Raw genomic sequence first — 11329 nt, 5'->3', positions numbered from 1 at the left:
TTTTATTTTCTTACAATTCATTTGAGTTGAAGGCTACATTTTCCTACAATTTTCAGTGTGACAGTATTCTTCTGCAATAAACACTGAATTTATTTTAAGGCTTTTAACACATCTCAACCAGGGGTGCCAATAATTATGGAGGGCACTGTATATATGTGTATATGTATGTATGTATGTATGTGTGTATATATATGTATGTATGTGTATATATATATGTATGTATGTGTATATATATATATATGTATGTGTGTATATATATATGTATGTATGTGTATATATATATGTATGTATGTGTATATATATATATGTATGTATGTGTATATATATGGATCAATACAAATACACGAACGGTTACACCCCTAATGTGTGTGTGTGTGTATATATATATATATATATGTATATATATGTATGTATATATAAATGTGTATATATGTGTGTGTGTGTGTATATATATGTATATATATATATGTATGTTTGTATGCATTTGTGTGTGTATGTTTATTTATATATATATACATATGCGTGTGTGTAGGGCTGGGCGATATTGCCTTTTTTTAATATCGTAATATTTTTGGCCATATCGCGATATACGATATATATTACGATATTTTGCCTTGGCCTTGAATGAACACATGATGCATATAATCACAGCAGTATGATGATTCTGTGTGTCTACATTAAAACATTCTTCTTCATACTGCATTAATACATGTTACTTTTAAACTTTCATGCAGAGAGGGAAATCACAACTAAGTCAATTGACCAAAAGTGTATTTATTAAAGTTATTAAGCAATGGCACAAATATTCCAGTCATTTCCAAAACCAAAATTGCAAGATTGGCTGAGACATATTAAGTGTAAAATAAAAATGAGCTGCGTAATAGGAAATCAAACAGTATTTGTCCTTCATTATGTGGTATGTTACTAAGGTTATGAAATTCTCTTCATTCTCTAGCGAGTGACTTTTCAAATGATGCTACATATTAGCAGTAATGCTACTTTTTATAGCAACGCTTTTTCCCCACACATGACAAATTACGGTTGTCCGTTCGACATATTCCCACTTGAAGCCAAACCACCACCAGACGATGGGACGATGGAAACCCTGCTGTTTTTCTTGGGAATTAAGTCTACCTTCATTTGTTACCAGATCCGCACCATCTTTCTCATGTACGGCTACGTTAGCAGCTCACATTAGCCACACCGCTAGCTCTCTGCTGGGCGAGGGCGTGTATGTGGCGTATGTAAGAATGTGCGCCTGCTTGTCTGTAAGAAGGAGACACAGGAAAGAGTGAGGAGACCCTGAAGTGTACGCCCGCAGCTAAAAGTCCTGCGTGAGAACGTATACTCGAATATTACGATATAGTCATTTTCTATATCGCACAGAGACAAACCCGCGATATATCGCCCAGCCCTATGGTTGTGTGTGTATGTATGTATATATATACGTATATATATATATATATATATATATATATATATATATATATATATGTATTTGTGTATGTTTGTGTATTAAAGATGTGTGTGTGTTTATGCTTGTGTAAATGTGTGTGTATGTATATATATATATATATATGTATTTGTGTTTGTGTATAAATGTGTGTGTTTATGCTTGTGTAAATGTGTGTATATGTGTGTGTGTATATATATATCTGTGTGTATGCATGTGTGTATATATATATATATATATATATATATATACATGCACATGCAGTGAACATGTATTGGACTGTTATTAGCGGTTTCAGGTTCATACAAAACCTGCACTGCAGTCATTTGTGTGTTTTTTTTGGCGTAAACACACACGCAGATCTGTATATTAGATATGTAAACACGTCATTCAGTCAACGGTTTGTTGTGCATGTTTATGTAAAGGTCATGACAGCTGTTTTTGAAATATTTTTACAATAAAGATCCCAGTGAGCTGTATTCCAATATTTTCTGCATTGGCCCACAAACAAACATGGCCTGACAACACTTTGACTCTGAGACAATAGAGAATATTCCACAACAACTTATTTATGCTGTCTGAACATGTCGCGTATGATAAGTTTTACCTTCTCGTGTTGAATTACTGGAAGCCCATTTTAAAATCTGCTTTATAAATGATCTACTCATGTGAAAGATGAAGTCCATCGATCTTTTTTGAGGGGTGAAAAAGGCAGAATCCTACCAGGTTATGTAACGATATACAAAAGTAACAGTATGGTATTGTCATGGTTATAAGGCCACGGTACAATATTACTGTGGTATATGTAAAAAGATAAATAAATGGTATGAAGTAGCACTCATTCTTAGGATAAACTATTCTATTCTAAACACTGTAATCAAACACAAATCCATATTTCTAGAACATGTATTTTTGAGTGCAAAGAATATTGAAGCAGCAAGTAAATATTAAAATAACTTTGGTGAGTGTCTTTAAAGTGACAATGTCAACATCCAGTGTATAAAACTTATGTTCAGTTTAGTGTCTTTCAACTTTGAGGAGCAGTGTCATCTGCAGTGGACTTGTTCTTATATCCATTCGGAAAATGCAGTTTCTAAGAAAAGTTGGCGCACACTTTACATTTTAATTATGTAATAAAACTCATACGTTGATGTTTAGGCTTCAAAAGTTGCTGTCACTGAGTTAGATTGGGTTTGGCATGCTCAAGCCGCATGTTGTTACTTTCAGTTACCTGTGCTAAAGAGGTTATGTTTTCTCCACGGTTTGTCTGTTACGGTCCCTGTGTCCTGGTCTAGTCTAAAAGGGACGCTTAACATAAAAGACGAAGGCTTTGGACATACTTTTTAGTACAATTTAGAGCGAGTCGTCGCAAGATGCGCGGTAATCAGCTGGGCTGGCAGTCCGCAGAGATGTATTCTAGTTTTAGACCTTTCAACACAAAAGCGCCAGAAAAAAACTACGCAAGTTTTCGTTTGAAACGTCACAGCATTGTCGTGAAGATCTTAGACCGGTTTATACCTAGTAAAAATGTAATCCTTTTTAACACAAATAATATAGAATCTGTAATTAATGTTCTGTAGCTTTGTTGTTTCATATACTTGTAGCTAATCCCGACCTTCTCAATGAACATCCCCATACGTAGCTATTTCCATGATGGTATGCATTTTTCATCTCTAAAAGCAAGCTTCTTTTTTACCGTTTAGCTAAGAAGAAGAACAAGAAGGTGAAGACCATCCCTCTGACGGACTTCTTGGCGGTCGACAGTGGTGGTGGCGGTCCCGTCAAAACGAATAGTTGGGCTGATGAAACCGATGATTTGGATGGAGAGGGTAAGCTTATATTGAGTCTCTATTCTGTCTAGGCTACCGTACTGTGATTATCCGTCCTTCCGAGGTTTCATTTGCTCTGAAGATAAAATGCTATTTGATAGCTGATGGAGAGTTGTATGAGCATCTTCTGTTTTTGACTTTATTTGCCATAAGTGAATTGGCTGGTGTGGTCTATTGACCACGCTGTTTCCACATTCTTGAGAGTGATATCTACAGGAGAAACTAATTTGACAATACTTGAAAATACTTGCACAGCCAATTAAAAGACATGTTTGAATCAAGAGAGAGGAAAACTTAAAAGTAACTGCCGCCAACTGTTTTTGTTTACGTCTGTGTTTAGAATGGCACTCGTACTTAAGTTAAATAAGTAGTAAGTACACACCTGTCAATAATGTTACTTTGATAGCTTCAATTACTGTGGCCATCATGATGTTATCCACCAGTTCAGAAGATAAATGGTTATTTGTCTGGACAAACCACTCTGGTTGGGTAGGGGTGTACCAGTACACAAAAATTTCGGTTCGGTACATACCTCAGTTTACAATTCGTTTTTTTTTTTCGGTACTGTAAGAAAACAACAAAATATAATTTTTTTATTTTTTTTACCAAATATGTAAACCAGGGGCGCTCACACTTTTTCTGCAGGCGAGCTACTTTTCAATTGACCAAGTCGAGGAGATCTACCTCATTTATATATATCATTTATATTTATTTATTTATGAAAGAGACATTTTTGTTAACAAGTTAATGGTGTTTAATGATAATACAAGCATGTTTAACACACATAGATTCCTTTCTTTCATGAAGACAAGAATATAAGTTGGTGTATTACCTGATTCTGATGACTTGCATTCATTGGAATTAGACAGTAATGATGATAGGGAAAAAAAAAGTCCTCCTTTCTGTCCAATACCACATGAAAGTGGTTGGATTTGGCATCTCATTTGTCCAACTTGCATACTCGTTTTTAAACACTTTGTTATGAGAGTAGCATATGTGTGTGGCCCTTTAATGTCTGGCAGCAGGTGAGTGACGTCAGTGACTGTGCGGGTGGGCAAGCAAGTTAGAAAGCGGTCGCTGAGGGCGGGGGAGAAATACATTGGCATCAAACTCCGTAGCTTGCTAGCTTGTGCACGCTAGCTTTCTGAGACTCTTATTTTGTTAGCACAGGCAGGATGAAACAGGTCTTTTATGGTGAAGACCGGAACTGTGCTGTCGGTCTTTAGAGTTTTGACAGTAGGTACGGAGTCTCTAGAAATAAAAAGTGTTTCTCTGCGTCCGCCCTGTTAGTGATTTTTTTCTTAAATATGAGCTCGCAGCAGCCAGCGTCATCTCACAAGATCCTCGGGTGCCGAGAATGTCAAACAACTGACGAAAGTGAAGTCTTGGTATGATTAATGATTGCTCATTTTCATGTTTATTTTTTAATGCCTGGCTTGAGATCGACTGACACATCCTCCGAGATCGACCAGTCGATCACGATCGATATAATGGGCACCCCTGATGTAAACAATGGCTTTATCCTTTTGACATTGGGAACACTATAATAATAATTCTGCCCACGTTAATCAACATTAAACTGCCTCAAGTTGTTGCTTTGATTAAATAAAATGACAAAAATGTTCTTCTACATATTAAAAGTGCAACAATAAACAGTTTCAAGTCAACTCATCATGCTTAATTTATTACGGCATTTGGGAAGCCTGTAGTTGACTTTTATTATGTAAATGTTATATTTTTGTCAACATGTGATAGCAGGGACCCTGCCATTCAAAACTAGGCTGCTACATTACTAATGATTAATGTAACTATAGCTGAAAAAATAGTACAATAGCAATAGGAGGGACTATTCATCCCTGAACATTATGGACTTCATGTAGGCTTTATGATGCAGTTACATTATTATATCAACTATCAGACTTTTCATTTAACATAATGTCCTTTTTTGCTGCTTCAACACAGAAAAAGGTAAAGTGAAATAACAGACAGACAGGGCTTTGCTGTCTGTAAGGCACACACACACACACACACCGCAAAATGAGCTAGCGTTACGCTCAAAGCTATTTAGCCTCCACCTCAAGACAGGACTGCGAGCGAGCTGAGCTGCAGTTGAAGTTTCTAGAAGGTCAACGGGCTCATAGTGATGTTAGTAGTAGTTGACTGGGAGTGGTTTATCATCATTCAGAAAGAGTACGCTGCCCTTTGCTAAACACCTATCTGCCCGACGCTGAAGCATTGACTACATGCGCTCTGAATACTCACTGCTGATTGGCTGTCACAGCTCCGAATACGCACTGCTGATTGGCTGTCACCACTCTGTATGTAACCAATCAGATGGTTGTGTGGGTGGGACAATGCTGGGTGCTGAGACAGAGGCAGGAAGCAGAGCAGCTTGTTAAGACTTCAGCTTAGAAACTCGTTCGGTACACCTATGAACCGAACCGAAACCCCTGTACCGAAACGGTTCAATACAAATACACGTACTGTTACACCCCGATGGCTGGGGGATATACGAGCAAGATGGAATGCTTGCTGAATTTCAGTTTTTGTTTGCCCTTTTACACTTTAAGTTGAAAGAAAGCAAATAGCCTGATGTAAAACTGTTAGGCTGGGTTATTTGCTTTTCTGGTATACAAATATATGAATTGGTTGTTCTGTGACTGAAGGCAACGTCAAATGTTACAATTGTCCCATTTTTCTCTCCCAACTTTCCCAGTTTCTACTTCATGGCACACAGAAGATGATTCGTTCCGGGGACCACCCATTGACCGGTCCATCCTGCCCACGGCACCCCGGTCAGCTCGTGAGCCCGATATTGACCGCTCTCGACTACCCCGCAACCCGCCCTACACTGCCTTCCTTGGCAACCTGCCCTACGATGTCTCTGAGGAATCCATTAAAGATTTCTTCCGAGGATTGGCAGTAAGTACCGTATTTTCCGCACTATAAGGCGCACCTTCAATGAATAGCCTATTTTAAAACCTTATTCATATATAAGGCGCACCGCACTATAAGGCGCATAGAATAGACGTTACAGTAGAGGCTGGGGTTACGTTATACATCCATTAAATGGAGCTGCGCTCAAGGGAATGTCAACAAAACAGTCAGATAGGTCTGTCAAACTTTATTAATAGATTACAAACCAGCGTTCTGACAACTCCGTTCACTCCCAAAATGAATAAACAGCGGTTTTATTATTTTCCCTGAATCAATAAACACGTAAAAAACAGTCTGATACTGTTACGGTAAATCAAACGTTAGTGCAATCACAATATAGTAACACTGGAAATAGTGCAAAGCAATAATATATCAATAACGCAACGTTGCTCGAACGATAATGTCACCAACACAACACACAAAATAAACATGTAAAGCTCACTGTATTAAGTTATTCCTCATCCACGAATCCCTCAAATTCTTCTTCTTCGGTGTTCGAATTAAAACATTTGGGCGAATACGTCATCCAACATCGTCGAAGTCGTCATTAAACGAGTCAGTGTCACTGCTGTTGATGTTAAATTCTCTCGCTGCTGCTCTATTCCCGTGTTCTACTGTGTGACTGATCGTCTTAAGTTTAAACTCTGCATCATAAGCGTGTCTCTTAATAGGAGCCATTTTGGGCTCTTTACATAAACACACAAACGGCACGCCTCCCGCAGTCATTTATCCCAGCATGCACCGCGCTCTTCTTCTACGAGGCTAAATTAAGTCGGCGGCTGCTTACCATAGTTGCGAGACCTGTTTTGGCTCAATATTGGTCCATATGTAATGCGCACCGGATTATAGGGCGCACTGCCAGCTTTTGAGGAAAATTTGAGGTTTTTAGGTGCGCCTTATAGTGCAGTAAATACGATAAACGTTAGCAGAGCTGGCCTTTCCGTTCCATCCCAGGATATTTTCTGGTTTTGCTGGTCTTAACTTGAGTTTATTTTCACACAATTAGACCAAGGTGTTGTTGCTTGTGATCGTGATCTAACTTGTTTGTGTGGTGCTTGTTTCTAGATCAGTGCGGTGCGTTTGCCTCGGGAACCTAGCAACCCTGAGAGGTTGAAGGGTTTTGGGTATGCGGAGTTTGACGATGTTGATTCTCTCCTGAGGGCCTTAAGTCTCCATGAGGAGGTAAGGCAATGCAATGACTTGTGGCCAAATGTCATATAATCACAGTTTTTAACCATAATTCTGTCAATCTGTAATAAATACAGAACCTGGGAAACCGAAGGATACGTGTGGATATAGCAGACCCATCGAATGACAAAGGTACTAAGTGATTAAACTAGTTTTTTACTGTGGTGTTAAAAAGTACCAAATCCTATTCATTAGAGAGAGACAGTGGACTTATGGGAGGTCGCGATCGAGGTGGGAGAATGTCGGACATGGGGCCCGACAAGACGGACAGTGACTGGAGGGCTCGGCCCACTGCAGACGCTGATGATGAACCTCCCAGGAGAGATGATGCCTTTGGAGAGAGTAAGTCATGTCTTTCTTTTTCTTCTTTCATGTCAAAAAATATACAGCCAGTATATGTACGATTTAGTTCCTCAAATTTAATTTAAGATTGGAAATGTAATCATGCCTCTATTCCCTGGCAAAATAGTAACACAATTACCATTTCCATCACTGGTTAAACCAAGGTTTCAACCATGCAGCTAAAGCCATATCAATTGATGTAACATCTCTCATCCATTTCATTGTAAAGGGCATTTATCTTTAGTTTTTGATGAAAATGGTGAATGCAGCAGAGCACGAGACATGAGTGTATTAGAATATGATTTTATTCGAATAGGGACAATACATTTCAATGTCGTTCCAAAACAATGAATGCAACCGATATGCTTTACAGAGAGTTTATAGCTCATTTCCAATTCTTGTCCGTAGCTCGGAGGTTACAGTGACTACTAGGGGTGTAACGGTACCTTGGTTTAGAGGTCACGGTTCGGTTCATTTTCGGTGCAGTAAGAAAACAACAAAATATACATTTTTGGGTTATTTATTTACCAACTTTGTAAACAATGGCTTTATCCTTTTAACATTGGGAACACTATAATAATTTAGCCCACGTTAATCCACATTAAACTGCCTCAAGTCGTTGCTTTGATTAAATAAGATTACAAAACCTTTCTTCTACATATAAAAAGTGCAACATTAAACAGTTTCAAGTCAACTCATCATGCTTAATTTATTACAGCATTTGGGAAGCCTGTAGTGGACTTTTATTATGTAAATGTTATATTTTTGTCAACATGTGATAGCAGGGACCCTGACATTCAAAACTAGGCTGCTACATTACTAATGATTAATGTAACTGTTGCTGAAAAAATAGTACAACAGCAATAGGAGAGACTATCATCCCTGAACATTATGGAGTTCAAGTGAAATAACAAGACAGACAGGGCTTTGCTGCCCCTAACACACGCATGCACCCACCCACCCACACACACACAGCAAAATGAGCTAACGTTACGCTAAAAGCTAATTAGCCTTCACCTCAAGCCAGAACTGCGAGCGTGCTGAGCTGCTGTTTAAGTTTCTAGAAGGTCAACGGGCTCATAGTGATGTTAGTAGTAGTTGTGAATGGGAGGTGTTTTTTATAATTTGGGGAGATTACGCTGTCCGCTGCTCACCTGCTAAAAACATATCTGCTCGACGCTGAAGCATTGACTAATGCGCTCTGAATACGCACTGCTAATTGGCTGTTACATCGCTCTGAATACGCCCTCCTGATTGGCTTTTTATGTAACCAATTAGATGGTTGTGTGGGTGGGACAATGCTGGGTGCTGAGACAGAGGCAGGAAGCAGAGCACCTTGTTAAGACTTTAGATTACAAACTTGTTCGGTACCCCTCCGTACCGAACCGAAACCCCCGTACCAAAACGGTTCAATACAAATACACGTACCGTTACACCCCTAGTATACGCACGTTTTAAAAACAAACCTGTTATTAATAATCGGTGTTAATGCAATTTTATTACTGTTTTGCCATATTTTCAACTGTTGCTGCTTCATGTACAATGTACTTTGTTGATCATTTTGCACGTGTCTTGAGAATTTTAGTGACTTTTTTCTTAAGAACAACCGCTACAAATCTAGCATCCTTTTCTAATATTATATAATGTAATTGTCTTCAGATGATGTCACACTGCTGCTCCAGTTGGACTTTATAGCTCCTTAATATTTGCATATTTTGTAGATCACTGTTTGCAGGTATGTCTGGGATACGTTAAAGTTAGCTTCACATCGCCGACATGCTGACTGCGCCCCAGACAACCGCATGCGTCTTGTTTACGTCTGGTTTCGGCGGCGCTGTTTTGGTGGTCAGTCTTTTTCCGGTGGCTGAGTGTATGTCAACAGTGCACACATAATAAGCCTTCTATCCATTCATCGTGTAACGGTCTGCTGGTGGTAATGTTTTATTTGGGTGTGGTTTTGATTTGATGTTAATTTTTGCGATGGTCATAAACAGGCTGTCCGTCCGTGCCTAAGTGAATTGGCAGTGTTACATGAAGACGAAAGGGTTTGCACTATGCACGAGAGGTAAAACCTGTAGGAATTTTGCCCGGTAGCATAAGATCGCTGATAAAAGTTCAAACACATTTTCAATGTGTGGCGGCTATGAGTTTACCGTGACGGTGCGCCACATTCGGTTACATTAAGGGGAAACCCTGATAGCGCCAACACGCTCGAGGTACTTTCCTTTTATATTTGATGTTGTGGACATAAGTGTTTGAATTTCAGAAGATCTTCCCTTTTAATACTTCCACATTGCACATTTTGCAGATCGCTGTTGTTCTCTGATATACGCCCGCAGACATGTTGCATCCACTCCAGAAAAGCCCTAAATGCAACTTTGGCTACGGCAGTAGCATACAGCATATAGCAGTTAGCATCCCATGACCCGCCCGCGCCGAGTTCTTATTGTTTGACGTGTATGTGACGATTGCTGACATTATTTGGTCTCTTCCGCGAATGAGATACATAATATTATTTGATATTTTACGGTAATGTGTTAATAATTTCACACATAAGTTGCTCCGGAGTATATGTCGCACCCCCGGCCAAACTATGAAAAAAACTTAGACTTATAATCCGAAAAATACGGTACCTGTTTTCATCTCAAACATGTTTGATGGCAAAATGAGCATTGATTACTACTTTGCATGCAAATAATGCAATGAACTGTATTGCATTCTTAAATTGTAAAACTGTTGTCATTATTAAGTGGTTTGTCTTTTTATATCGTTTATGTATTGTTGGCAGGTTGAAAACAGCTCAGCGGATTTGCGTAGAGAAACCACTGTTTAAACTGCACCGTATAATATTCAAAAACGCACGAAACACAGGAACTTGCGTTTATGCGGTAACACAGCACATAGGTCTGTGAGCGCACCTGTTTTTATCAGCACACACAAATTGGCACAAACCACCACGGACGCATTTCAGCTGTGCGTGTCAGCCTTCAACAATGAAAACAAGGCGTTTTGGAAATACAAGACAATTAGGCCAAACACCATAATTAAGGGCACATCTTAACATGCATAATTAAACCTTAATTATACTCGAATATTTAAATATTTGATAGCTGCAGCTCTCGATAAATGACACAATAAGTTACTGAAGACTAATTAGGAGTCTTCGTTTGTTTACTTACTACTAAAAGACAAGTTGTCTAGTATGTTTACTATTTTATTTAAGGACAAAATTGTTCTTAGATTGCAATAAGATACATATATTTAATGTACAGTAAGATTTTTTGTTAAAATAAAGCCATTTTTGTGGTCCCCTTTATTTAGAAAAGTATCAAAATACATTTTGGCACCGGTACCAAAAATTGGTATTGGGACAACCTTAATGTCTTGTAAAAGCAAAATGGTGAACAATTCAACTTTTTACATTGATTATTTTTGCTTTCTTGCAGGATCACGAGATCGCTACGAGTCAGATCGTTACAGAGATGGTCCGCGACGGGACAATGACAGTGGAAGAGACCGCTACCGGGAGCGATATGATGACAGAGACCGGAGAGATTACGATAGAGGAGGTGATTCAGCT

General features: G+C 38.8%; 1 protein-coding gene across 3 annotated transcripts in view; it reads left to right on the top strand.

Moving 5' to 3' along the window:
* The window catches only part of eif4ba (eukaryotic translation initiation factor 4Ba), a 28843-nt gene that overhangs the window by 3675 nt on the left and 13839 nt on the right, over nt 1-11329 (top strand). For all 3 annotated transcript variants that reach the window (XM_061875392.1, XM_061875391.1, XM_061875390.1), the window contains exons 2-7: nt 3157-3282; nt 5999-6204; nt 7285-7401; nt 7485-7539; nt 7603-7749; nt 11196-11318. In XM_061875392.1, coding sequence (XP_061731376.1) covers nt 3157-3282; nt 5999-6204; nt 7285-7401; nt 7485-7539; nt 7603-7749; nt 11196-11318 — 774 coding nt within the window. The remainder of the gene's footprint in view (nt 1-3156; nt 3283-5998; nt 6205-7284; nt 7402-7484; nt 7540-7602; nt 7750-11195; nt 11319-11329) is intronic.

This window comes from Nerophis ophidion, linkage group LG16, assembly GCF_033978795.1.
Source record: "Nerophis ophidion isolate RoL-2023_Sa linkage group LG16, RoL_Noph_v1.0, whole genome shotgun sequence".
Lineage (NCBI taxonomy): Eukaryota > Metazoa > Chordata > Actinopteri > Syngnathiformes > Syngnathidae > Nerophis > Nerophis ophidion.
Note: the sequence above shows the minus strand (reverse complement) of the source record. Positions and strands in the feature narration are given on the sequence as shown.